This window comes from Cantharellus anzutake (assembly GCF_015039405.1).
Source record: "Cantharellus anzutake strain C23 chromosome Unknown EI90scaffold_10, whole genome shotgun sequence".
In the NCBI taxonomy this organism is placed as follows: Eukaryota; Fungi; Basidiomycota; class Agaricomycetes; order Cantharellales; family Hydnaceae; genus Cantharellus; species Cantharellus anzutake.
The window spans coordinates 958495-980219 of record NW_024066960.1 but is presented as its reverse complement, the minus strand read 5'-3'; the positions used below and the strand labels follow the sequence as shown (position 1 = coordinate 980219).

Sequence of the window (21725 nt, the reverse complement as noted above, 5' to 3'; positions counted from 1 at the left end):
TTCGCACCTGTGGTCAAATGGGTCTCTATCCGGATCCTACTCGCCATCGCCGCGCGACTCGATCTCGAGGTCCACCAAATGGATGTGAAGACCGCCTTTTTGAATGGCGATCTCCAACATACTATCTACATGGATCCACCAGCGGGGAGCGCGGACTATGGGAAGGAGAATGTGGTATGGAAGTTAGAGAGGAGCCTGTACGGTTTGAAGCAGGCCTCGCGGGAATGGTACAAAAAGGCTAAGAAAGAATTCGCGAAACTCGGCTTTCTCCGGTGTGATTCGGATCATGCCGTGTTCATCCATCGTGGGAAGGGACATGTCTTCTGCATTATCGCGCTATACGTCGATGATCTGATGATCTTATCCAACAATGTCAAGGTTCTTAACGCCAAGAAGTCTCAACTCATGATGGCCTTCAAGATGAAGGATCTCGGGGACATTCATTGGTTTTTAGGACTTGAGATCACACGCGATCGATCCCGGCGCCTAATCTCAATATCCCAGACCCGCTACGTAAAAGACATTCTCTCACGTTTTGGTTTTGCTGACTCTCGTCCGATTTCCACTCCCATCGCATCCAACTTCAAACTACCCCGTCTCGATGCCCCTGAAGTCAATGTACGCGATTATCAATCCCGAATCGGTAGCATCATGTACGCGATGCTCGGTACACGTCCTGATATTGCGTATTCAGTGGGCGCGCTGAGCCAATACTCCGCCAATCCTGGGAAGGAACATCTCGCCGCCGTTAATCGTGTATTCAGATACTTGAATTATTCACGGAACTACAAGCTAGTCTATAACGGTAAAGTTCCCGATGATGATTTTACAGGCTATTCCGACTCCGATTGGGCGGGTGACTCGCGCGATCATCGATCCATTTCCGGCTTTGTGTTCAAGATTGCCGGCGCTGCCGTCTCTTGGAGTTCAAAGAAACAATCGTCAACGGCTCTTTCCAGCACAGAAGGTGAATACATGGCATTGACTCACGCGTCTAAGGAAGCCATTTGGATTCAGCAATTTCTTGGCGACATCCTCAAACCCCCTTCTATTCCTCACACCATCCTCGGCGACAATCAGGGTGCTCTTGCCCTTGCCGCTAATCCCACCTTCCATGCGCGGACTAAACACATTCGCGTCAGACAACATTTCATTCGAGAATGCGTCGACAATGGAGACGTAGAGCTCGATTACGTCCTGACGGCCGATCAGGTGGCCGACGTTCTTACTAAAGGACTTGCGCTGGCTAAACACGACAAGTTCACCAGAGGTATGGGAATTATCGATGGTCATGATCGTTGAGTGGGCGTGTTGGAATATCAACGCTCATCGACAACAGCCGAGCTGCAGCGTGGATTGGGGAGTCTTTATTTTAACTTAATATCGTCGTGACTAACAACGACTATACCTTTTTGTTTCAGAGTCGCGGTACCACGCGCTCCCAATTTACTTTGTCTTATATCGCTAGTTGTCACAGACAATCGCTTTAAGCGATATTGGCTCCAGTCGTATAAGTTACGCTGGACGCCGTAATTTTTCTCCCTCCCTCAGTTCTCTATTTCGAGACTGAGGTGATACCATTTCTTTCCTATCTGTGTTTGCGCATAACTCATTGTATTTTCATGTTATAGTTACGCGCGATAGGTAAACATCTTAATACTAGTTCTCTATTTCGAGACTGAGTTACGCGCGATAGCTCCTATTTCATTAGTCGTTAGCCGCCGTGGTAATGCCAAATACTCCCATTCCACTGTGTTCTTGCATGTTGCTTCTGGGGTGCATCACTATACATTTCGCGAACATGGAACAGTCCATCTGCGCCTGGCGCTGGCCTTCCTGCAAGATCGGGGAGTGTTCGTTCCTGCTGCCGAACTTTACATCAAATCTCACGTAAGGAACCTAGAGCTGAACCAAGATATCTGGATGGGTGTCAGCAACTAGGGTGATTTCTCTGCATAAGAGGGTGGAATCTGCCGCAAGACTTTCCAATAAGTGCGCAATGGGATGAATTACGCTTTGCGGCGATCTCTGGCTGTGAACTGCGCAGCCTCTACTTGAGTGTCACCACCCACTGCGCGGCCGACCTTTGCTCCCTATCCTTCCACCCACCCATTATTGACCATGTCGCTGAAGCAGAGGGTCAATAATCTCCTCGCCGTGGGGGGTGATGTTGCAATTCCAGTTCTCGCCACCGTCAATTCCGCGTCAGGCGTGTTCCCTCCCCTACAGGCTGCCACTAATGCTGCACTCTTCATCCTCACTGAAATCAGAGTTAGTAGCAATTTACTCCGATCCTGGAACGGATGTTGACAATCTGCATTGTGTAGAAGTTCAGGGGAAATAAGGAAGAATGGGAGCGTTTTGGGAAGTATATCGGGGACGCCATGATGAATGTGGTTAAAGCCATCGATTCGTATGATGGATCCAACGAAGAGCCTAAGCCATGGATGGAAGGCGTCAAGAAACTGAGCGAGTTAGTATCTGCTCTACGCAGGCCATAATCCTTCTATAACGTAGGTACTTTGTAGGGCGCTGGAGCGCATTCGGATTGACATCGGTCGATTGCGTGGGAAGATGGAAAGGCAGTCTGGTATCCGCAACCTCTTCTCTCATATGAAGAACCCTAGTAGGATCGATGATTTAAAGAAAGATTTTAGCGAAGCCTTGGCAATGTTCCAGGTAATTCCATTTGATCCCCGGTTATGTTTCTGCTCTGATTTCATTATCGAAACCACATAGCTGCAGACAAACTTGACGGTTGGCGCAATAGCAAACAATCAAGATCGGTTAACTCGTGGAGTAGAAGCCTCAATTCTGAATGAACTCAAATATCCCATTGTCCCCCATCACGATTCAACTCAGCCGTGCCTGAAAGACACTAGGATTGATCTGATTGAGCGTATCATGGCGTGGTGTCGTACCACGGAGGATAGCAAGAATCGTGTATTACTGCTAACGGCCGTGGCTGGTGCCGGCAAGACATCTGTTGCGCTCTCAATCGCAGAGGAGTGTAAAAGAGAAAAGATATCATCGTCAAGCTTCTTTTTCAAAGCAGGCGAGCAGTCACGGCCGGACCATCTGTTCAGCGGCATGGCTCGATCTCTGGCAACCCACGACCCTGCATACCGTACCTCGCTCATATCGACTCTTCAGAAGGACCCAGCCCTCTCGACTGCCCCGTTCGCGACGCAATTCGAGAAACTAGTGGCTGAGCCTCTCCTTCTCACGACAGCACCATCTAGCCATCCTATGGTGATCATCATTGACGCGTTAGACGAGTGCGACATAGAGGCATTCCCACATCTTGCCGACATACTTCGAAAAGAAGTGCCGAAACTACCGCCCAACATCAAATTCTTTGTCACTTCCAGGCACTTCGACCTTGTTGACCGTTTTCTATCGTTGAATTACCCCATCAATCGCCTCACCATCAATCTGTCCGACGATACTAACATGCATGACTGTGCTATCTACATCCGATCGCAACTGCGTGCACTGGAGGATGTGCATGATGATTTGAAGATCGGAATGGGGGAGAAAGATGAATTGGTCCAATGCATATTAGAGCGAGCAGGTGGCTTGTTCATTTGGATCCGTACTGTGTTTGGTTACATGAAGGTCACCGGTGGAGATGCCGCGAAGATGCTAAAGAAATTGCTCGATGATGATTCCAGCCGATCAAAGACCTCTGCAGAGGAAAAAATGGATAGGCTGTATGCGAGCATTCTGGAGAAGTGTAACTGGACGAACGACGATTTCGTGCATGACTACCCGATTGTGATGGGAGCAATCTTAGTTGCACAGCAACCACTATCTGTTGCGGCTTGGGATGTTATTCTGTCACCTCTCCTGGAGTCGGACATCAGACATACATTAGCTCAACTTGCACCCCTTGTCTCAGGAGTAAGGGAACCTAACAAGCCGATTCGTATTCTGCACCAATCTTTTCGCGATTTTCTCACGGACCGAGTCGATCCACAATCACCCATACTTGGTCGGTTTGCAGTGGATGCAAGGAGGGGGGATGCCAGAGTAGCCTTGCGCTGCATTGAAATATTGAATAAAGATCTTCCCACTATGACAGATTTAGGGCTGATTGAGGACTTATCCGAAACGGCTAAGCTGCCACCCATTCCTCAAGAGGTGCTGTCCGAACACGTCCATTATGCATGTCGGCATTTCGTGCATCATCTCAGCCAATTTCAGGAGCCGCTGGAGGCGCCCAATGGGCATATTCACGCATTTCTCAATGAGCAGATATTGCGCTGGGTGGAAGTCTGTGTGAGGACGGAAGGGTACATTAGTATATCATCATTCCCTGAATGGGCCAAGGTGCGTATCATGAGTAGTGATCATTTGGGGCTCTTGTTGAGTCTCATGTTCCTTCAGTTGAACATTGATCGGGCCTCCAAAGAAGTCATTCACATGTTGGTCAAAGCGTTTGGCAATGTGAGGGGAAATCTTGTGTTCTTTTTAAGATTGCAGGAGGCATATGAGTTGGCAAGTGATTCAGTTGCACTGTGCCGTTGCCTTGTGTATATGGACTCAGATTCCTACACCCCGGATTTGGCTCGAGCGCTCCTGAATCTTTTTGTATCACTTAACAAAGCTGGACGCCATTCCGAGGCACTCATGGTGATCGAAGAAAGTGTGAAACTCCGGCGCGAGCTAGTTGCCACCCATCCAACATCATACACCCCAGATTTGGGTCGAGCGCTCCAGAATCTTACAGTGTCACTCTCCAACGTTGGACGCCATTCCGAGGCGCTCATGGTGATCGAAGAAAGTGTGAAACTCTGGCGCGAGCTAGTTGCCACCCATCCAATATCATACACCCCGCATTTGGCTGGAGCACTCCAGAATCTTAAAGTATTGCTCTCCAAAGTTGGACGCCATTCCGAGGCGCTCACGGTGATCGAAGAAAGTGTGAAACTCTGGCGTGAGCTAGTTGCCACACATCCAACATCATACACCCCGCGTTTGGCTCGAGCGCTCTGGAATCTTAACGTATCACTCGACAATGTTGGACGCCATTCTGAGGCGCTCACCGTGATTGAAGAAAGTGTGAAGCTCTGGCATGAGCTAGTTGCCATCCAACCGACATCGTACACCCCGGATTTGGCTGGAGCGCTTGGGAATCTAGATGCATCGCTCACCAACCTTGGACGACATTCCGAGGCACTCCTTGTGAATGAAGAAAGTGTGAAGCTCTGGCGCGAGCTAGTTGCCATCCAACCGACATCGTACACCCCGGATTTGGCTCGAGCGCTCCAGAATCTTAAAATATCACTTGACAATCTCGGACGCCGTTCCGAGGCGCTGCTCGTAAATGAAGAAAGGCTCAGACTCCTGCACCAGTAGTGGTCATTTATCTCATCTCATCCACTCCGAGTTCGGCACAATCATTCTACAGCCTCACCAGCTCATGCAAAGCCATCGTTATGCCAAGCCCCTTACTTTCATTGAAGATTTCGTTGCTATTTGTCGTTCGCTGTGTTACTTGCCCACCATCGTGTGTGTTTGGTGTAGCCTTGGCACTGCAGACTCCATGCCTTGGGCACCGTGTCGACGCACTTGTGTGGCTCCGGAGTCATTATTATACGATCACTAGCTTGATTCCCAATACTCTGATACAAGTCTTCATATTCCCGCGTTGCTCGTGCACCAGATGTATCCATGTCTTGGAAGACGCAAAAAAGCGAGCATGTCTGCAAGCGTCCAGAGCAATATCACGAGGTGTGTTCAGGGCAATCACCCATTCCCCCAAGCTCAAATACAGGCCCGCAAGGCTGAACTCTCCATCGCCATTGTCACATCGCCATCACTCCTCCCAGAAATATACTTGATCAGCCAGAAGACCGACAATCATTCGCCGCATTGAGTGGAACTGGGAGTGCCAAGTTGGCAACCTTTAGTCCTGCCGCGAAGAGGATTGTCCCAGCAACAAAGAGAATTGCATTGCCTAGTTGTGATGTGAGGTGTATCAGCCCAGACGTATGGCAGAGCAGTCCCTACCGTCCTTGTTAACTTCATACTCCATTAATCATGTAGGACTTCAGTCTCGATCTCCATGCACATCTTATTGTCACATCTATAACTACCTGCTCTAAGCCTCAGCTGGTAGGGTTTTCGCGATGATGCTACAGCCCCGAGAGGGCTCCGCATGTCTGCGTATGTGTCTGTGCGGCGTCTAGCTCCACGGTTAAAGATTGGCCACAAGCATCGGTCCAGAGGCCATGTGAAATTCGCGGTGCGACCTCAACGTGATGTCATCAATTGTTGGCCATCTATCAACTAAGCAACCTGGAACTGTGAGGTAGCGTGGCGACGACCCCGATGAAAGTCGAAGCCTCTCAATATGAAGCGACCCGGTTAAGTACAAGTACAGTAATTTTAGGTGGTACAGGGGATGGTGGCGGGTGAGGCAAAAAATACAGAAGATAGCAACAGACGAAGAGAGAACAAAGAGAAGTTACAAGCAACAAGGAAGAAACCGAGAGGGCAAGGGCACCTTCAGTAAGACCGAATACTTACATTCGGAAACAAACGGTTGAACTGTTAACAAAAAAAAGGCAAAGAGTCAGAAAGAAGAAATAGCAGCACACAACCAGCGAACGGAATAAGCATACGGCGGATGCCAGAAAAGATAGGCTGATGCATGCCATAGATGCAAAGCGCTAACATGAACGCAGGCACAGAGGCCGAAGCGCAAGTAAGCGCGAAGGCACGAAGGCCGAAGCATCCAATAGGACACGAACAAAGAAAAAAGAACAACATACCCAATCAAAGAAGCAAGGAAAAACACCTGAAAATGATAAGAGACACAAGCAAGGTCTAATTAAAAAACCCAGGTGTGCGGCGGACACGAGGGAAACCGAGGTGAGCGGGTTAAGCAAACATCAGTTCATCAACAACCAAAAGTCTAGGCAAGATTACGCTTTCGATCAATATACTACCATCACATTTTCTGGAACTACTTCATTCAAGAATGGCCATCCAGGATTTCGGCGCTTCTCCCTGAAGGTAGCCCTGGCCTGACACCCACAAAGTGGCTTACGCAGCGAAAGACATGGAGTCCCGCTTTCATCTGTACGCGTATACGATCAATTTGGCCAGCGACGAACCATTCTTTAGACAAAATTCTTGCTGTTTTCCCTCATCCGATGCTGTCCTTCTGCGGTAAGTACGAACCCGTGAGGGGTGCTTAAAATTTCAACTTTCCGTTTCCTCGGGAAGTTTCTGGCCTGATGACGTATGTCAGACTGAAGGAAGAACGGACAGTCTGCTGACTAACTCGCGCGGAAATCCTCGATTTTCTATGTCGAAGAAGGGATACGCACCAGCGCCTGTGGAGGTCTCCATACATCGTGAGGGCTGGATCCCGACTTTGTCTGAATCGACAGGACATCACCAAGTTAACCGATGCTGCGCACTTGATGACTCATTTCTCGAGGCTGGCGTCAGATCATGAGCTATCGATAATACAGTCATCACCAACAATAGGGATATCATTTAAACCCCGTGATTAGACCGGATTCTCCATGGTCATGCACGGAAATTGGGGATCTTGAAGGTGCCAAGAAAGAAAGGTTCCAAATTTGGACAAGGATGATTGTTTGGCCAACGATACGAGTGGTGTATCTTCGGCCACAATCATGTCAACAGCATTTGTTTTGACCAAGGTCACGCAATGGTTGTCTGTCCCGGCCAACACGTAATACTCGTCCTGAGACCACCAGATATTTACAGGATTGACTAAGACAGCGAAGACAAGGCGTCTCATCATGAGTAGATGGTCTCCTATTGAATTGTTCGGGTACTGCCTTGCTACGCGCTTGAGGCTCCAACGACATCACTTGTAACTTGGAGCCTGAAGAATCATTACACTCGTGCTCTGTCAGACTGTGCTTTCACACTCTCGGATCATTCGTTGCGCTACCCTGTATCTACTTCCTGGTTAGGTCGCCATAATCGCTATTCCCAAGACGAGAACAGCATATTTTCGTTGCTGGTTACCAGTAGGCTGAGTAAACCAGGGGAGGAAGTGCCTCAGACTTCACAGTATATAATACGTTCTTGGTTGCCGCAGTTGCATTGAGCCTCGCGGTGACAGCACATTCTTCGACAAAGGTTTTTTTTGCATGGGGTTCCGCAAATGCAGAGACACGCTTCTTGGACGTGCGCGGAGACACCGTCCGTTCCGAGGATGGGAGTATGGGAATCTGTTCCCTGGCTCCATGAACTTGGACCAAAAATTGCGTAATGGCCACTCCTCACCGTGAAGCCGTCCCACTGGGCATCATCTGTTCAGGGACCGATTTTTCAACAGAGTGCTGACCTCTCGTCTTGGTCCCATTGGGAAATCGGCTCCGGTCTTTAGCTGTAGTTGTGGAGGCTACTCGGTAAGGCCTATGTGCTAGCTGCCTCTCTTGTTCTATCATTGGCTGACGTTCGTGCTTGTGGTGCAGCTCGTTACTATGATCCTTCCCCAGTGCGTCCCATCAATCGTTTCATTTTCCCCGGGGATCATGACTTGAACTGGGACGTTGACCAGTGACAAGAATGAAAGCGTTTCCGGAACTCAGTCCCATTTCTGCCTTTTTTCCGTCTTCTGATTTGTATACGCTTTGTGATGGATTGCGGGTAAAGACGGTGATAGCTCTGACATGGGTTTTATGGTGGAAGGGTCTTCCTTCGAGTCAAGCGATGCTTCACAACAATCCTCGGTCTCCCCCTCATCTGTCTTGACCACGACTTGAAGATTTTTCATGGTGCTTCAGCCTGCCTCACAATAGTTAATCCAATCGACGCTGTTTCTCAGGTAGTGCCTGCGAGATTAATATTACTTTGTCTATCGTTCGCTGTCGGTGTAACCGCTTCATGGCGTAATGCACTGTGTGATGTGTTGTGAGTCCGTACCACGAGATTTGGTTCGAACATTTTCCGTCCGTTACTGATGAGTCCCCAGGTGCAATTCCTTCATTCATTGCTGTGTATTCCGTTACCAACTGCCTTTTTTCGAGAGCGATGCAGGGGGGAGCACATAACTATTGCCTGAACACATCGCGACCGAGTCTTCTCCAACAGTGGCCACCTTCGTCGGGAGGTGATCTTGAATTCCGATCAATGTGTCTGTTGCCAAGCCGGATCCTAATGGCAAGGCAAACGTGCCAACTGGGCCAGTTCTTCCCTCTCCCATCAATGTACGATTTCCGGGTTCCAATGCCCTCCTTCCCGGTTACTTACCTGCAGTTGTTACTGCACTGCCACGGGGGACAGTGAGGGACATCGACATGATGTTTTCCGCCGCAACTTGTTGTTTGGATGAGTTTCTCTCGTGTCGGCCAACACATTCGTCCCCGGGGCGCTTCACCTGCGGATTCCTGTTTTCATGTATGACTCTGAAAATTCCGGTCTAATCTATCTGATGCCCCGAAGTCAGAATCCGTCCTCTACAAGTTGTGTTGCCTTCACAACGAATGGAGACTTCACAATTCAATACCTCAGTGAAGTCACTCTCGCATCGGCTAGAAGATTGACTCTGTAACAGTCCAGCAAGTGCAAAAGAGGCTGATGCGGACGTCTCTCACTCGGTCTTGGCTCTGATCAATTATATGTGACAATTCAAAGGACTCCCCAATAACGAGTCACATTCGATCATTTAAACCATCTGTTCACCCGCTCTCTCACTGTGGCCTCTATATATAGTTTCTCCAGGCGCCGATCCTCTGTTCATGCGCCATGTTGGACGTCAAACCATGACCACGTCAAGGTACGGATATCACTTGTACCCTTTTCCATATGCTATATGTTTCGTCATTTCACTGCACTACCACGTCCGACGTGTAGCGCTTGTTTCCATCTTATTTCCTTCATTCCTTATGCCTGACATTCTCTTTGTTGTTAGCTACACAAACCGGGTCCACGGTTACATGCTATCTATCGGTCCATTTTCCCTCTTCCTCCATCTCGAGTATCCTGATTGAGTACCACGTATCAAGTCACCATGTGCTGCATACATCACTACCCAAGTGTTGGGTTTATATTTTTCCCTATTCGTTGGCTCATACACAACGTGATCTTTGTTGTTGATGTTTGCGTTCAACCGAATAGAGCCTGAGGTGGAGTGCCCCTACCGCAATTAGCGTTGGGCACGCGCGCTTCTCCAACATAGTTTAATTCACCGAACTGACAACCTCAAAAAAAATGACCTCCGAGTCAGCACGAGCTTAAGACGTCTGCCATCTGCCCGACCTCCAACCTGTAGGTCCATCCTCAGTGCAAGGTTCGGGCCAAATGCCACCAACCCCCTCTGTGGCACATCTGAGGCTGAATTTTCTTACGTGTGAGCGGCAGCCGAGCTGTAATAATATGTGGAGAATGCAAGGAGGACCGGCCCTGGTCGACTTCACCTCAGGGCCAGTGATCTGGGAGGCCTCGGAGATTTGCTTGCACGCCATATACTCGGATGCCATACTTGACTACGGTGGTCATGCCCAGGTGGTATGAGTGCGTTCGTCTTTGTGCACGCTCTGTATAGGCTCGCACCCCCCTTGATCGAATCATCATTGAATTTTAGTAGGAAACTAAAGTGCAGAAAAGGAGACATGATCGAATTGATCAAAGGCAGGGCAGAATTGGACGGCTTGTCCTAAGATTTTATAACAATGATCATCAACACAGATGATCTTCCTAGCGGAAACTCGTGCTTGGACCCAAAATCCTACTGGCATCTCCGCGGACTATTCCTATTGAAGAGCTTCTGCATTCAAGGCAATGTAAGCGCGAAGACTGATCTATGCGCTCGACCTTTTTACGTGATACGAAGATATATTACTGATGACATTTCAAGGTTATCTTTCTTTGATCAAGTCGGATCATGGCTAAGACATCCAGGGTCCACCCACAGCTTCTTGAGGTTCTGAGGAGTTCGGATTAGCAGTCGATGAGGAGATGAAAAAAGCACGAGTAGCCGATTGACCAACATCGGCCAAGCCCGACCCGGGCCGGAAACACTAAACGTGTACTGGCTAACTGTCCTTGCTCGCGCAGTGGTACTCGACTGGGATATTTCTGGGACTGATTCCAGATAGATATTCATAACTAGTTCCAGTAATTGATCATGATCTGCGCCTGGAGATAGCAAATCCGGGACAGCAAATGTGGACTGGGTCAGCACAGTTCTGTGCTTCTGTTTCAGCCGCCGGTCTCGCAGCCCCACCAATAACAGACCACGTTACAGTGAGAGGCGCTGCGACAAGGGTCAGGGTACATGACTGTGGAGGCAGTGGCAAAATAACTAAGTGATCTGTCTGCAATGCACCCGGGAATGCGAAGGTTAGGCTAACTCAAAGGGGTCCTACCTCCTTGGATACCACGTCACGGGAACGCCGGACAAAAGCAAACCAGTGACATGTGTTAGAATGGCCATGAACTCGTGGACGTGCGGGTAAAACGATATACAAACAACCTGCGCGACCCGGCCTATATATTGTTCGAGTTGTCTCACCGAAGCGTTTATCTTTCCTCAATGCCGGGACAGAGTTCACACATATAGTAATAATGGACCTCTGTCACGGCTCGGGAAACGCAAAATGGCAGGTGTGAGCCACATGAATGAAATTGCAAATTTGCCCCATGCCTTGCGTATGATGGATGCGAGGAACAATGCGAGGCCCATTCGAGAAATATTGTGTGGGACGTTTCGTTTTGATGTTGCGTGGAGTCGCAAGAGTGATCCCTTGGTTGGGAGAGCAACTCGCCGGTTTGGTCGCTGCTGCCATTGCGATCATAGTGGGAAATCATTGGTGTATATATTTTCCGATAACGTCTTCGAAAATTTGCTATGCGAATCAACTCAAAGTTAGATATGGAAAAAATGCTTATAATCTGCTTGGAAATGGAGGGGATAGCGGTGCGAGGGAGTCATCTCTTCTTCCGCTACTAGCACCATACTCACATCTGCTACGGACATTATAACGTTAGATCTTCTTTCTCCCTTGTCTCCATTTCATCCAACTTTGCTTTCCTCTCTTCACTGCCCCTGGATTCTCAGCGTACAAGTAACATCTGGAACAGATGACGCCTCACGGCTCGCACCTCCTTAACCCCAGCATAGACTGCGATCGTATCAACGTTCGAGTGAGCATATATTTCATCTTTCTAACTTATTTAGTTTTTGAGATATTAAATCAAATCCTTGTCCTATTGTACTTTCCCTCCCATGCTCTCGATTCCAAATCCGCTGGTACCTGTCACTTGGTTCCCCTGCCCCACTCTGGTCATTCTGTTCGTGGACACACAGGTTGGAAGTCACGTTGCATTCTCTGAAGGCGAAGCCCTCATACAGGGCTTCGTCGATCGTATATGCCGAAAGGTGTGCAACGTTTCTTCCTTGCTCCATTTCCATGAACAAACTTTCACCATACTGGATTCTTCGTCTTTACTCTTGTTCGTTCCTGCAGCCGGAGGTCGTCACCCCGTGTGCATGGGTGTATGTGCCGCCAAAAGGGCACTTCAAGATGGTCCCGTGCGTCCTCCTGCCCTAAATTAATCCCCTTCAGTTTCCATAGCACTGATTTTCAATAGGCTGTGTTGCCTCATGGACCCATCGGGACGCCCACTCTAGCGGGGCCTCACCCTGGCGCTGAGAATCCATCTGCCAGTTTGATGAGTCAAGTGGTCGTAAGTAATTCCCAATCGATGTGCAAGAACACAGCGGACAGATCCTTTCAAATGTGCAGATGCAATGGTGCCTGGGGCGTTCGGAGCCATTCGGTTGTTTCCATCCTGCCACTCGCCAATTCGCTCGTCTGTCGACGGACGGGCGCTTCCATCTTACCTGAAACGGGGAAGTGAGTGTTAGGCAGGTGGAATGAGGATGGTGAAAGGATTAATGGGGCCCGTTTCCGTTCTTAAGCACCTCATCTCGGATCATTCCGGGTATGTAGCCGACCCAAGATTGTTCTTCCCCTGATCGCATCGCTCGCTTCACTTCAGCATGTGCATTACCCGCGTTGATCATGCAACGTGCCCCTCCTGCATAGATCCCGAGCTCGAGCCGCTGTTTCTCCCAGCACCCATGTCTTATGGATGGTGAAGGTGACAATATTGACCTTCGGGAACATACACGTCTCGGTTATATATAGCCGATTCCAATTTCTCTTCATATCTTTTCGTCAGTTTTTCTGTTGTGTCGCTCTGCTACCCGGCTCTATCCCCGGTTTCTTCCTTCTCCGCATGTGGTGTTTTCTGCTGTTCGTTCGATGTCCCCGCGGCCGTGTATGTTTCTACCCCCACAATCTGAATGAGCTCAATCCAGAAGTGCCAGTGCTCTTTCACACTACAACAGCCTCCGTACAATGCAACAGCGTTTGCTTGACATCCCACTATGTAACTCTGCGATCCTCCTCTTGTGTCTAAATGTCGAACCCTCGCCCCTGCTTCAGAAGTTGCGCCATATTCCATTCCCAACGATACCTCACCATTCTCAGGTATGGTATGCGACCTGTGAAGATGATCGCTCTCCTCGGTGGGAGTTAACCTGCTTGCAGTATTGGACAACGGTCCGATGTGTGTAAGGGTCACGCGGGATCGTGACAACCATTGGCACAATGCTCGTTTGGCGTCTTGCCTGTCCATCCTCTCCTTCCTCCGTTCAACTCCATTCCATATCCTCTTCCCTATTTACCACTGATTCTCTCCGGGAGCACGATACGTTGACGCTTTGACAGAGGCAACCCTTTCACTCAATCACCCGAGTGGTGTGAGCATGTTCCGCATTATCGTGTGGGGGGCGTTTCAGGATTCAAATTCTCAATCCCCGTGTTTCTTCTCACTCGCAATTTGTCCCCGTCTCTGTGCCCACTCGACCTTGCTCCTCTGAAAAGTAACGTGTAACATTCCAGGGCGGACCTTAGGCATGACCCAGACAAGACGCTGCTTCACGATCAGCAAATAAGTGACATAGGAACTGTCTGAATGATGCTATCTATCGCTTTCGGGTTTGAGAACTATCCAGGTAGTTGAGTCCTGACTGACTACCTTCTCTGGAGCTAAAGTCGCCGGCCTTCGCACTGAGCATTCATCGGTGTCCTTATTGCTTTAGACTCAATCACCGCTACTCGTTGCTGAATCCTCAAGACTTCCGCGAGCCCCAGCCGAGTATACGTGCGTGGCAGGCAAGTCAGATTGCCATCCTGGCACGCAGGTCGGGATGCAAGAATCGATACTTGATCATTTAAAGAACCGGTTTGTTTGGCTGCATGGTTCTCCAGTGACTGCGATCTTTATGAGCGTGGCATCTAGTCTAGAGAAACAGGATGCCCTGGCGGCGTTCTTCTTTTGAGATAAGAACCGAACGGGCACACGCCTTGATTCCATTATTTAACCAGTTCCCCTCTACCCTTGCGCACCAACTTACAGCCCTCAACGATGACTTCAAGATATCGCTTGTCAGATAGCTTTGCCAATCAGGCTTGGCCTTAGTCCAACATCTCCCTCTGGATCGACAGATGAAGGCTCCCACCGTTGAGCCTGTGCGGAACTTGATGGAGACTCTGCCTCCGGGGGTAGACCACCTCATTATCGTCTTGGATTGCTTAGATAAATGTGAGAACCAGGAGGTGCTCAAGACCTTGTATTCGCGCTTCATCACCTACTGACCACGTTTGCGGCACTAGCGAGTTATCGGCCGGAGCCTCGAGCCGTTCCGGCTCTTGCCCAAGCTAACTACGTCATCCCATGTGAAGACGTGGGTCTAATCGACAAGGATGAGGCTTCTTCACTATCCGTATGGTCGAGGAAGGGCTCCGGGATTGCAGCAAAAAATCCGGGTGGAAACCATCTGAGGAAGATCTCGACGCCTCTGTTTCGGCTTGTCGTGAACTACCCATTACCGTCTCAGGAGTCGGGAAGTGTGCTTTCAGACTCAGCGTGGCCGTGCTCTGCAACTGGAGTCCCAACATTACCGTGATCTCACGGATACAACTCAGAGCACCTGCGGATACTGCTTCCACGAGCCCACACGGTTGATTCGTCCAGAATTCATCCAGACGTAGACCAAGGAGTATCGACTAGTGATTAGGATGATTGTGGCCGCTCGCAAGCCACTCGGTGTGTTATTCATTGTCTAAGCGTCTCAAGATTCCCAAGGGTAAGGTTCATGCGATATTAGACCCAGTTAGTTTCATCGTTGACCACCCAAAGAGGTCAAGTTCTGCCTTGCAAAAAGAATTACTCATTACTGGCCCTCCAATCGGCAATGAAAATGACCGTGTGTTCTTGATAGTTTAGGATACCGACTTGGCGTGCCAAAGTTTGTGTGTCATGATGAAAGCATCGACGCAGGAGATGGACTGCTGGGCTGAACGGTAAAATGTAAAGGTCTTGGGGAGTTGGAGAAATTGGTTATAGGAGTTTAACTCGAGCTTCGTGCTAAGGACAAATGTAGGGGCAGTATGAAGAATTTGGGCCTGCCCGATAACTAATGGTGGGATCAACCAGTTCAAGTGGACCTTGCCACCCTGTGGGCCGAGAGTCAGGCGGCAAGTTGGAGATCATCATGGGATCGTGCTCGCGGTTCTTAGCGTTGCGCTACGAATGTTTCCTGACGGACCAGGATGAAAAGGTGGGGCTTGGTTTAGTCGATCAAACTATATTATGACAAAGCCTGCACCTATGGATCCCGGATAAGTTCAAGGGGAGTCGGGATGCTCAACCTCAATTCTCGTCGAGAGCACACTTCTATGGCAAATAATCCATGTGGGTTAACGAATAGAAAAAGATGTGAACTCAAGACTTGGGTAGGGGGACGTATTAAATGGCGAGCGATTAGAGAATCGGTGCCAGGGCCCATCCGTAGTAGAGACCACAGCAGAGGACCGGGTGAGGAGATGATCTAAATGAATACGATTCATAATTGGGTCAGCGCGAGGGTGCTGTCAGTGACTAGTGGAATCCTCCTTGGCGTGCCGATCTGGAAGAAAGCCCAAAGATGTGGGTATCCACTGTTATCAAGGATCGACAAGGGGTGCATGGATAGAGGAACAGGAGCATTTTATCTTTGTTATAAAACTTGCGGTAAGCTGGTTGTGTTGACGTCAGGTGGAATGCTCCGGTGCCCAGTGAATACCATTATCATTCTCGACAGCAGCGTTCCACCCACGATGATCCCAATCCCTCCAGCGTTGGAGAAATGAGCCATCAGTGCACCGTTCATGGCTTGGTGATGTCCTGTCGATTCAGGCGAAGGTGGGGTTCGTCGTTGTGTGACCCTCACTCCACAAGCATATGTATCCCCTTTTCGATAAGATGTTCGGTACAATATAGTGACCGCGAACGTCACGGGTGATGCCGCATGTGTATCGATCACAAAGCCGCCGACATGAGTGCCAATTAGCAAGCTTTGCTGGGGATACATGAAACAAACCCGATATCTCTCTAGGTGTTAGGGGCTAGGACCAAAGGTTGTCCTTACACTTTATATCTTATCGTTCACACTCGTAGGCAGCCCGACACTGTTTTGTCTACGTTGCAATCCACCCGTCAAAAGGCTTGCTCAATAGCTAGTAGGATTGTCTTGGTGCATATTACTTAAATGGGCTTTTGAATACTTATTCTGTTTCCCAAGATGGAAACATGTTGCCGACTGCACTGGTGCCATGCCTCGCAAAAGAAAAGCCCCACAACCTGTGGCTACACCCCATCACAGTGGCGAGGAGTTGCTACAGCCCTCGACTTCCTCACCTCGGGTTCCTGAGATTCGTGTCGTCAGAGCTCGGACAGCCCAACCCGACGACGAAAGTGGTCATGATGAACCGGGTGGATCTTATCTTGAGCCTCCCGGGGCTCGTTCCCGTTCCAAGGTTTCAAGGTGGTATATGAGGAAGCTTTCACGCAAAAGCTCGGGTCCCGACCGACCGGGCACACTGGATCCGCAAGATTCTGTTCTTCCATCACTTGAGGACTCGGAGCTATCGGAGTCTCAGTGTTCGTCACCACAGAACATCGATAGTTCTCCTTCAGCGCCTAGCACACACTTAGTCCTTGATGCGAATACGAGCCTGCGAACACGACTTGAGCACGCAGGTATGGGGACAGCTCTGCCTCCCCCATCGAACTCGACGTCATCATCATCAGCGGGGCCAGCTGGTGATGGAAAGAAACCTACCGTTAGCGCCATAAAATTCATACTCCAAATCGCAACCTCTGCTCTCAAGATTTCCCCCGTTCCATACCTCAATGAAATTCCGGGCCTCCTTCTCACACTACTCCAGGCTTGCGAGGTTCGGTTTTCTTTTGAGACCAGCGGTGGCATGTTCTCTGACTTTCGCTCCATCTTTCCAGACAGTTGATAGCAATAACGAGAACCTTAAGGGTCTAAATGATGAAGTTCGGAGCGCTTACACCACCATCTTGCGGCCCCTCCAGCTGTGTACAGGCCAAATCCCTTCTGAAGTCGTTTTTCTACTGAAAGAATTTCACTCGTACGTTGCCTGTCCCTCTTTGATCACTTGTTGAATTCCCAAACCCCTTGACAGCACGCTGGAGGAACAGATCAAGCATATTGACTCACTGAGGGCTCAAGGGCTTATGAAGAGAATAATACTGGCCTCAAATATAGCCCAGAGCATAAGCAATGTGAACGCGTGCATTAATAAGGCTATCGCTTCATTCTCAGTCTGTTTATTGGTCTTCAAGTTGGATGCTAGCTGATTGAGTAATTGACAGACGGAAGCAACGACGTTGACACTCCTCCAGACCATACAGTCGTCGATGCAATGTATGTCTCGATTCCCAAACTGGGGCTCTTCTAATCGTGCTTTCAGCTGAGCTCTCGAGACTGGGCCGAGTGCCTGCCGAGCACACCTATGTACAGAGCAAGTCAGAATGTCATCCCGGCACTCGAGTTGGGATGCATCAATCCGTACTTGGTCACTTGAAGGAAAGCACGAATCGATTTGTCTGGCTGCGTGGATCTCCCGGAACCGGGAAGACTGCAATATGCATGAGTGTTACATCCACTCTTGAAAGCCAGGGTACCCTGGCAGCATCATTTTTCTGGGATAAGAACCAAGCGGGAACAGGCCTTGATTCTATTGACCAATTCCCCTCTACCCTTGCACATCAACTTGCAGCCTTCAACGAAGACTTCAAGATATCGCTTGTCAGACACCTTCGGCAACCATCCCTGGCGATGGCCCAACATCTTCCCCTGAAAAAACAGATGAGGGCTCTTATTATCGAACCTATGCGTAACCTGATGGAAGGACTGCTTGCGGGAGAACATCGCTTCATCATCGTTTTGGATGGCTTAGATGAATGTGGGAGTCAGACGAAACTCGACACCTTGATGGACCTTGTCTTTATGCTTCGCGACCTACCGACTACATTTGCCATATTAGTGAGTTGTCGGCCAGAGCCGCAAGTTGTTTCGGCCTTCGCTGAAGCTAAAGATTCGGGTTACGTAATACCATGCGAAGACGTGGATCTAATTGAGAAGAGTGAGACTTTCTTCACTGTCCGTTGCATGATCGAGGAAGGGCTCCGGGATCGCATCAAAAAATCCAAGTGGAAACCATCCGAGGAGGATCTCGACGCTTTTGCTTCAGCGTGTCGCGAGTTACCTGTTATCGCCTCGATCCGGGTTCGGGATGTAGGCTTTCAGACTCAGCATGGCCGTACTCTTCAATCGGAGTTCCTATATTACCGTGATCTGACCGATGCACCTGCTGACCTTAACTCGGAGTACCTGCGCATATTACGACGTGCCTATATGGCTGATTCGTCTGTAATTCATCCAGACGTGGCTAAGAAGTATCGCCTAGTGGTTGGGATGATTCTGGCCGCTCGCAGGCAACTTAGCTTGTATTCATTGTCGCAACTCCTCAGGATCACTGAGGATGAGGTTTGCGCGATATTGGAGCCAATTAGCTCCATAATTGATCTTCCCTCGAAGAGCGGGGAAAAAATCAAGTTCTACCATGCAACCACAAAAGAATTCATCACTGGTCCCCCAATTGGCAATGAAAATGACCATGTGTTCTTTATAAACGATCCGAAAGGGTATTCCTTTGGATTACCACTCCTTCAGTATTTCAACGACCTTTGTGAGCAGAATTGGTTTCGCATGCCTAGTCCTCCATTAGGAGACGAGGAGAAATGGGGTGATTTTCGGAAGCACAGAGATTCTCCACCCGTCAAATATGTTGTCAAATACTTATTCTGGCACTTGGACCCCTCGAAACTCTTTTCACAGGAGTCCAGTGAGTTGGAGAAAGAGTTCCATCATTTTCTTTCGCAAAATCTTCTTACATTCAAGATGGTGTCAAGCTCGCCCCCCGCGCCGAGCGAATTGCTTCGGGTCAGTGTATGTCAAAGTCAATCTCGTCTGTACAACGTTTATGTGATGTCACTTTTGACAGAATCGTACAACTGAACTTCTGAAAGAAGTCAACCGAGCCCCAGGCAATCCATGGGATCTCTATCGATCATTCCTCCCCTTCACCCCATCCTCATCACCCCTCCGCAAAGTATGTGGGCATCGTTTCGATCCCATCCGCATCTTCAGCATTTCCGGCGAGTTTTCCGGACACATGATTCCCTTAAGTGAGAAGGCTCTCGGTGCTCGAAAGCTCATGGAGGCGAAGCTGGACGAATGGCAAAAGAAGTCTGGTCAGGGGAAAAAAGGAGGGATTGATTATGAATCCGCATTTTGCGAACCTGATGTCCGCAATGGCGTTGTCACATGTGCAGCAATCTCTCCAAATGGTCATTATATTGCACTTGCCTTTGGTAGTGGTATCATCGAGATTTCCGATATTGATAAACAGCATGCAATCACCCGGTTTGAATGCGATCCACCTTGTTCTCCAGCCTGGGTGGAGTTCATCCACGGTAACCTTCGCATCGCTACCGAGGATATCAACGGTAACATCACCATCCTTGACCGTGGTATGGAGCCCATTATACTTGGCACTCTTGCCAGTGGGCACTATCCAGCTGTCACTGTAGTGTCGGACAATGGACTGTTAATAGCACGAGCTCCGCAAGATCTTGACGGGAGTTGGTACAATGCTATGACACTCTTACACGTTTCGGGCGATCCCCGTATTCAACTGCTTGCCCCTCCCAATGTTCCTATTCTTCCCCCAGATTTCCGTCTACCCGTTCCTCACCGTCACACAATTGGGTTCTCGCCCGGAGCGCGATATATCGGTGCTTTTGATGGGGCCAGTGCCTTCACCTGGTCGACAGAGTCATGCGATTCCATTGCATACTATCATGTTACGAATTTTTCGACATGGTTTCTCAACCCTGGAATTGACCCCCCTTGCTCATACTTCATCCCTGATCTCGCGTCCATTCAACGCCCGAGTGAGACAGATTACTTACAACATCCCGCGACGGACCGAGAGTATGACTCAGATGAGTCCTGGATCAAGTGCCCATTTTACGACCTCCAACGAAGTCTACAGGAGCCTGTTGAAGCGAATTATTCGTCTGCAACAGGAAGAGCCCTACTACACGGACGTTTTTCCGAAGGCGAGCATTTGATGCACTCGTTTGTATGGTTCAATGGCAAGCGTACACTCGAGATTCCAACAAATTATGTACCGATCGCCTGCAAACTGCCAGCCAATTCAAATGAGCCGGTAGCCTGGTATGGCGACCGAGTGCCGGGACGCTGGCTTGGTGATCAATTGCCATTTAGATTTGAAAGTCCGTACTGTCCTAGGTCCAGCAGGGATGGGACTCGATTTGTGCTCCAGGGCCGGATGAAAGCCCCAATTGTCGTCGACATTAGTCAAGTCATTTAGTGTATCTGCATAAGCTTGTTAATTTTGATTCTTCCACACCGGTCTCCGGGTTTGGGTGTGCTTGTGTCTCATGAGAACATCACAACAAGCACGTCGCTAACGTAAATTAGTCGTAACGATTGTTATATTATGACGTTGAACGAGATTACTATTCACAACTAGAGGGGGAGAGCATACTATGGAGGTTCGGTGGTAAAGCGCGGGGAGGGAAGTGTGCCGAACCGTGTGTCGAACAACGATTCGAGCATATCCATCCCGAGAGTCGAGAGTCAGGCGGCAGGCCAGATATCGCCGAAGGGTTTCGCTCAGGGCTCTTAGAATTGCGTCACGAATGTTTGAAAAGTTGGGGCCTAGTTTGGCCAATCAAGCTATATTAGATAAAAGCGTGCATCTATCGCTCCCTCACCCAAGAGTAGTCAGACTTTAATTCGTGTCGAACACGCCTCCACCACGGAGATTGCATTGTGTGTGGGTCAACGAATAGAATTATATACGACCCAGTGTGTAGGACATGAGAGACCGACACCGGGGGTGGCTATAGCAAAAGCCACAGCAGGGAAACACGCGAACAGATGGTTTAAATGGATATGGTTCGTCACAAAGTCGAGGTAAGAGTGCTTTGCTTACTAATAAAATCCTGGGCGCCGGAAGGACTTTTCCTCTGGGCGATCAGAATCCTGCTTAGCATGTCGATTCAGAAGCAAGCTCAAGAGTGCAGACTGCACGGCACCATCAAGAATCGACAAGAGACCGACGTACGGAAAGAGGAACGAGAGCGTTTTATCCTTACCACAGCCACGAGTAAGCCGACCCGATGGGGAAGTTGCTCCAGAGTTAATGTTGATGTCAGATGGAAAGACTGAACACACTGTAATATGACAAAACAGTGAGGAACGTTCCTCCCGA

The 21725-nt window shown here is 49.3% G+C and overlaps 10 protein-coding genes across 10 annotated transcripts; 7 read left to right on the top strand and 3 right to left on the bottom strand.

Moving 5' to 3' along the window:
* Nucleotides 1-2121: 2121 nt before the first annotated feature.
* On the top strand, nt 2122-5361 carry EI90DRAFT_3287335 (uncharacterized protein; the record flags this gene model as incomplete). Its single annotated transcript, XM_039067048.1, has 5 exons — nt 2122-2271; nt 2328-2473; nt 2529-2679; nt 2740-4332; nt 4390-5361. 5 exons carry the CDS (start codon nt 2122-2124, stop codon nt 5359-5361), a joined length of 3012 nt encoding a protein of 1003 aa, XP_038919693.1.
* Nucleotides 5362-6529: 1168 nt separating this feature from the next.
* Nucleotides 6530-6779, bottom strand: EI90DRAFT_3044610 (uncharacterized protein; the record flags this gene model as incomplete). The annotated part of the gene is made up of 1 exon (XM_039059348.1): nt 6530-6779. A coding segment is annotated over one exon (221 nt), but the record flags the coding sequence as incomplete, so codon positions are not given.
* A 4709-nt stretch (nt 6780-11488) lies between these two features.
* Nucleotides 11489-12128, top strand: EI90DRAFT_3044595 (uncharacterized protein). Its single transcript, XM_039059347.1, has one exon. The coding sequence runs from the start codon at nt 11656-11658 to the stop codon at nt 11977-11979; it is 324 nt and encodes a 107-aa protein (XP_038919691.1). The 5' UTR covers nt 11489-11655; the 3' UTR covers nt 11980-12128.
* EI90DRAFT_100930 (uncharacterized protein) lies at nt 12102-12781 on the top strand. The gene is made up of 4 exons (XM_039051364.1): nt 12102-12376; nt 12465-12529; nt 12589-12684; nt 12744-12781. The coding sequence occupies exons 1-3, from the start codon at nt 12224-12226 to the stop codon at nt 12626-12628; spliced, it is 258 nt and encodes an 85-aa protein (XP_038919690.1). The 5' UTR covers nt 12102-12223; the 3' UTR covers nt 12629-12684; nt 12744-12781.
* A 398-nt stretch (nt 12782-13179) lies between these two features.
* On the bottom strand, nt 13180-13769 carry EI90DRAFT_3044590 (uncharacterized protein). The gene has a single exon (XM_039059346.1). The coding sequence runs from the start codon at nt 13639-13641 to the stop codon at nt 13204-13206; it is 438 nt and encodes a 145-aa protein (XP_038919689.1). The 5' UTR covers nt 13642-13769; the 3' UTR covers nt 13180-13203.
* A 552-nt stretch (nt 13770-14321) lies between these two features.
* EI90DRAFT_3119362 (uncharacterized protein) lies at nt 14322-14974 on the top strand (the record flags this gene model as incomplete). The annotated part of the gene is made up of 3 exons (XM_039063207.1): nt 14322-14453; nt 14514-14610; nt 14682-14974. The coding sequence occupies 3 exons, from the start codon at nt 14322-14324 to the stop codon at nt 14972-14974; spliced, it is 522 nt and encodes a 173-aa protein (XP_038919688.1).
* Nucleotides 14975-15669: 695 nt separating this feature from the next.
* On the bottom strand, nt 15670-16479 carry EI90DRAFT_3044585 (uncharacterized protein). Its single transcript, XM_039059345.1, has one exon. It carries the CDS (start codon nt 16418-16420, stop codon nt 16067-16069), a length of 354 nt encoding a protein of 117 aa, XP_038919687.1. The 5' UTR covers nt 16421-16479; the 3' UTR covers nt 15670-16066.
* Nucleotides 16480-16510: 31 nt separating this feature from the next.
* EI90DRAFT_101526 (uncharacterized protein) lies at nt 16511-17907 on the top strand. Its single transcript, XM_039051376.1, has 5 exons — nt 16511-16568; nt 16631-17285; nt 17347-17486; nt 17541-17782; nt 17829-17907. Exons 2-4 carry the CDS (start codon nt 16662-16664, stop codon nt 17713-17715), a joined length of 939 nt encoding a protein of 312 aa, XP_038919686.1. The 5' UTR covers nt 16511-16568; nt 16631-16661; the 3' UTR covers nt 17716-17782; nt 17829-17907.
* On the top strand, nt 17876-18322 carry EI90DRAFT_2832597 (uncharacterized protein; the record flags this gene model as incomplete). Its single annotated transcript, XM_039053629.1, has 1 exon — nt 17876-18322. A coding segment is annotated over one exon (447 nt), but the record flags the coding sequence as incomplete, so codon positions are not given.
* Nucleotides 18323-18747: 425 nt separating this feature from the next.
* Nucleotides 18748-21110, top strand: EI90DRAFT_101528 (uncharacterized protein). The gene is made up of 3 exons (XM_039051377.1): nt 18748-19265; nt 19322-19369; nt 19425-21110. Exons 1-3 carry the CDS (start codon nt 19206-19208, stop codon nt 20817-20819), a joined length of 1503 nt encoding a protein of 500 aa, XP_038919684.1. The 5' UTR covers nt 18748-19205; the 3' UTR covers nt 20820-21110.
* The last annotated feature ends 615 nt before the right edge of the window (nt 21111-21725 follow it).

Coding starts and splice junctions, on each gene's coding strand:
- EI90DRAFT_3044595 (XM_039059347.1), top strand. CDS start 11,656: ATGCGAGGAACAATGCGAGGCCCATTCGAGAAATATTGTGTGGGACGT.
- EI90DRAFT_100930 (XM_039051364.1), top strand. CDS start 12,224: ATGCTCTCGATTCCAAATCCGCTGGTACCTGTCACTTGGTTCCCCTGC. Junction 12,377..12,464: donor TCGATCGTATATGCCGAAAG/GTGTGCAACGTT, acceptor TCGTTCCTGCAG/CCGGAGGTCGTCACCCCGTG. Junction 12,530..12,588: donor GGGCACTTCAAGATGGTCCC/GTGCGTCCTCCT, acceptor GATTTTCAATAG/GCTGTGTTGCCTCATGGACC.
- EI90DRAFT_3044590 (XM_039059346.1), bottom strand. CDS start 13,641: ATGGACAGGCAAGACGCCAAACGAGCATTGTGCCAATGGTTGTCACGA.
- EI90DRAFT_3044585 (XM_039059345.1), bottom strand. CDS start 16,420: ATGTATCCCCAGCAAAGCTTGCTAATTGGCACTCATGTCGGCGGCTTT.
- EI90DRAFT_101526 (XM_039051376.1), top strand. CDS start 16,662: ATGCCTCGCAAAAGAAAAGCCCCACAACCTGTGGCTACACCCCATCAC. Junction 17,286..17,346: donor CACTACTCCAGGCTTGCGAG/GTTCGGTTTTCT, acceptor CCATCTTTCCAG/ACAGTTGATAGCAATAACGA. Junction 17,487..17,540: donor CTACTGAAAGAATTTCACTC/GTACGTTGCCTG, acceptor ACCCCTTGACAG/CACGCTGGAGGAACAGATCA.
- EI90DRAFT_101528 (XM_039051377.1), top strand. CDS start 19,206: ATGTTGTCAAATACTTATTCTGGCACTTGGACCCCTCGAAACTCTTTT. Junction 19,266..19,321: donor ACTCTTTTCACAGGAGTCCA/GTGAGTTGGAGA, acceptor CTTACATTCAAG/ATGGTGTCAAGCTCGCCCCC. Junction 19,370..19,424: donor GCGAATTGCTTCGGGTCAGT/GTATGTCAAAGT, acceptor CACTTTTGACAG/AATCGTACAACTGAACTTCT.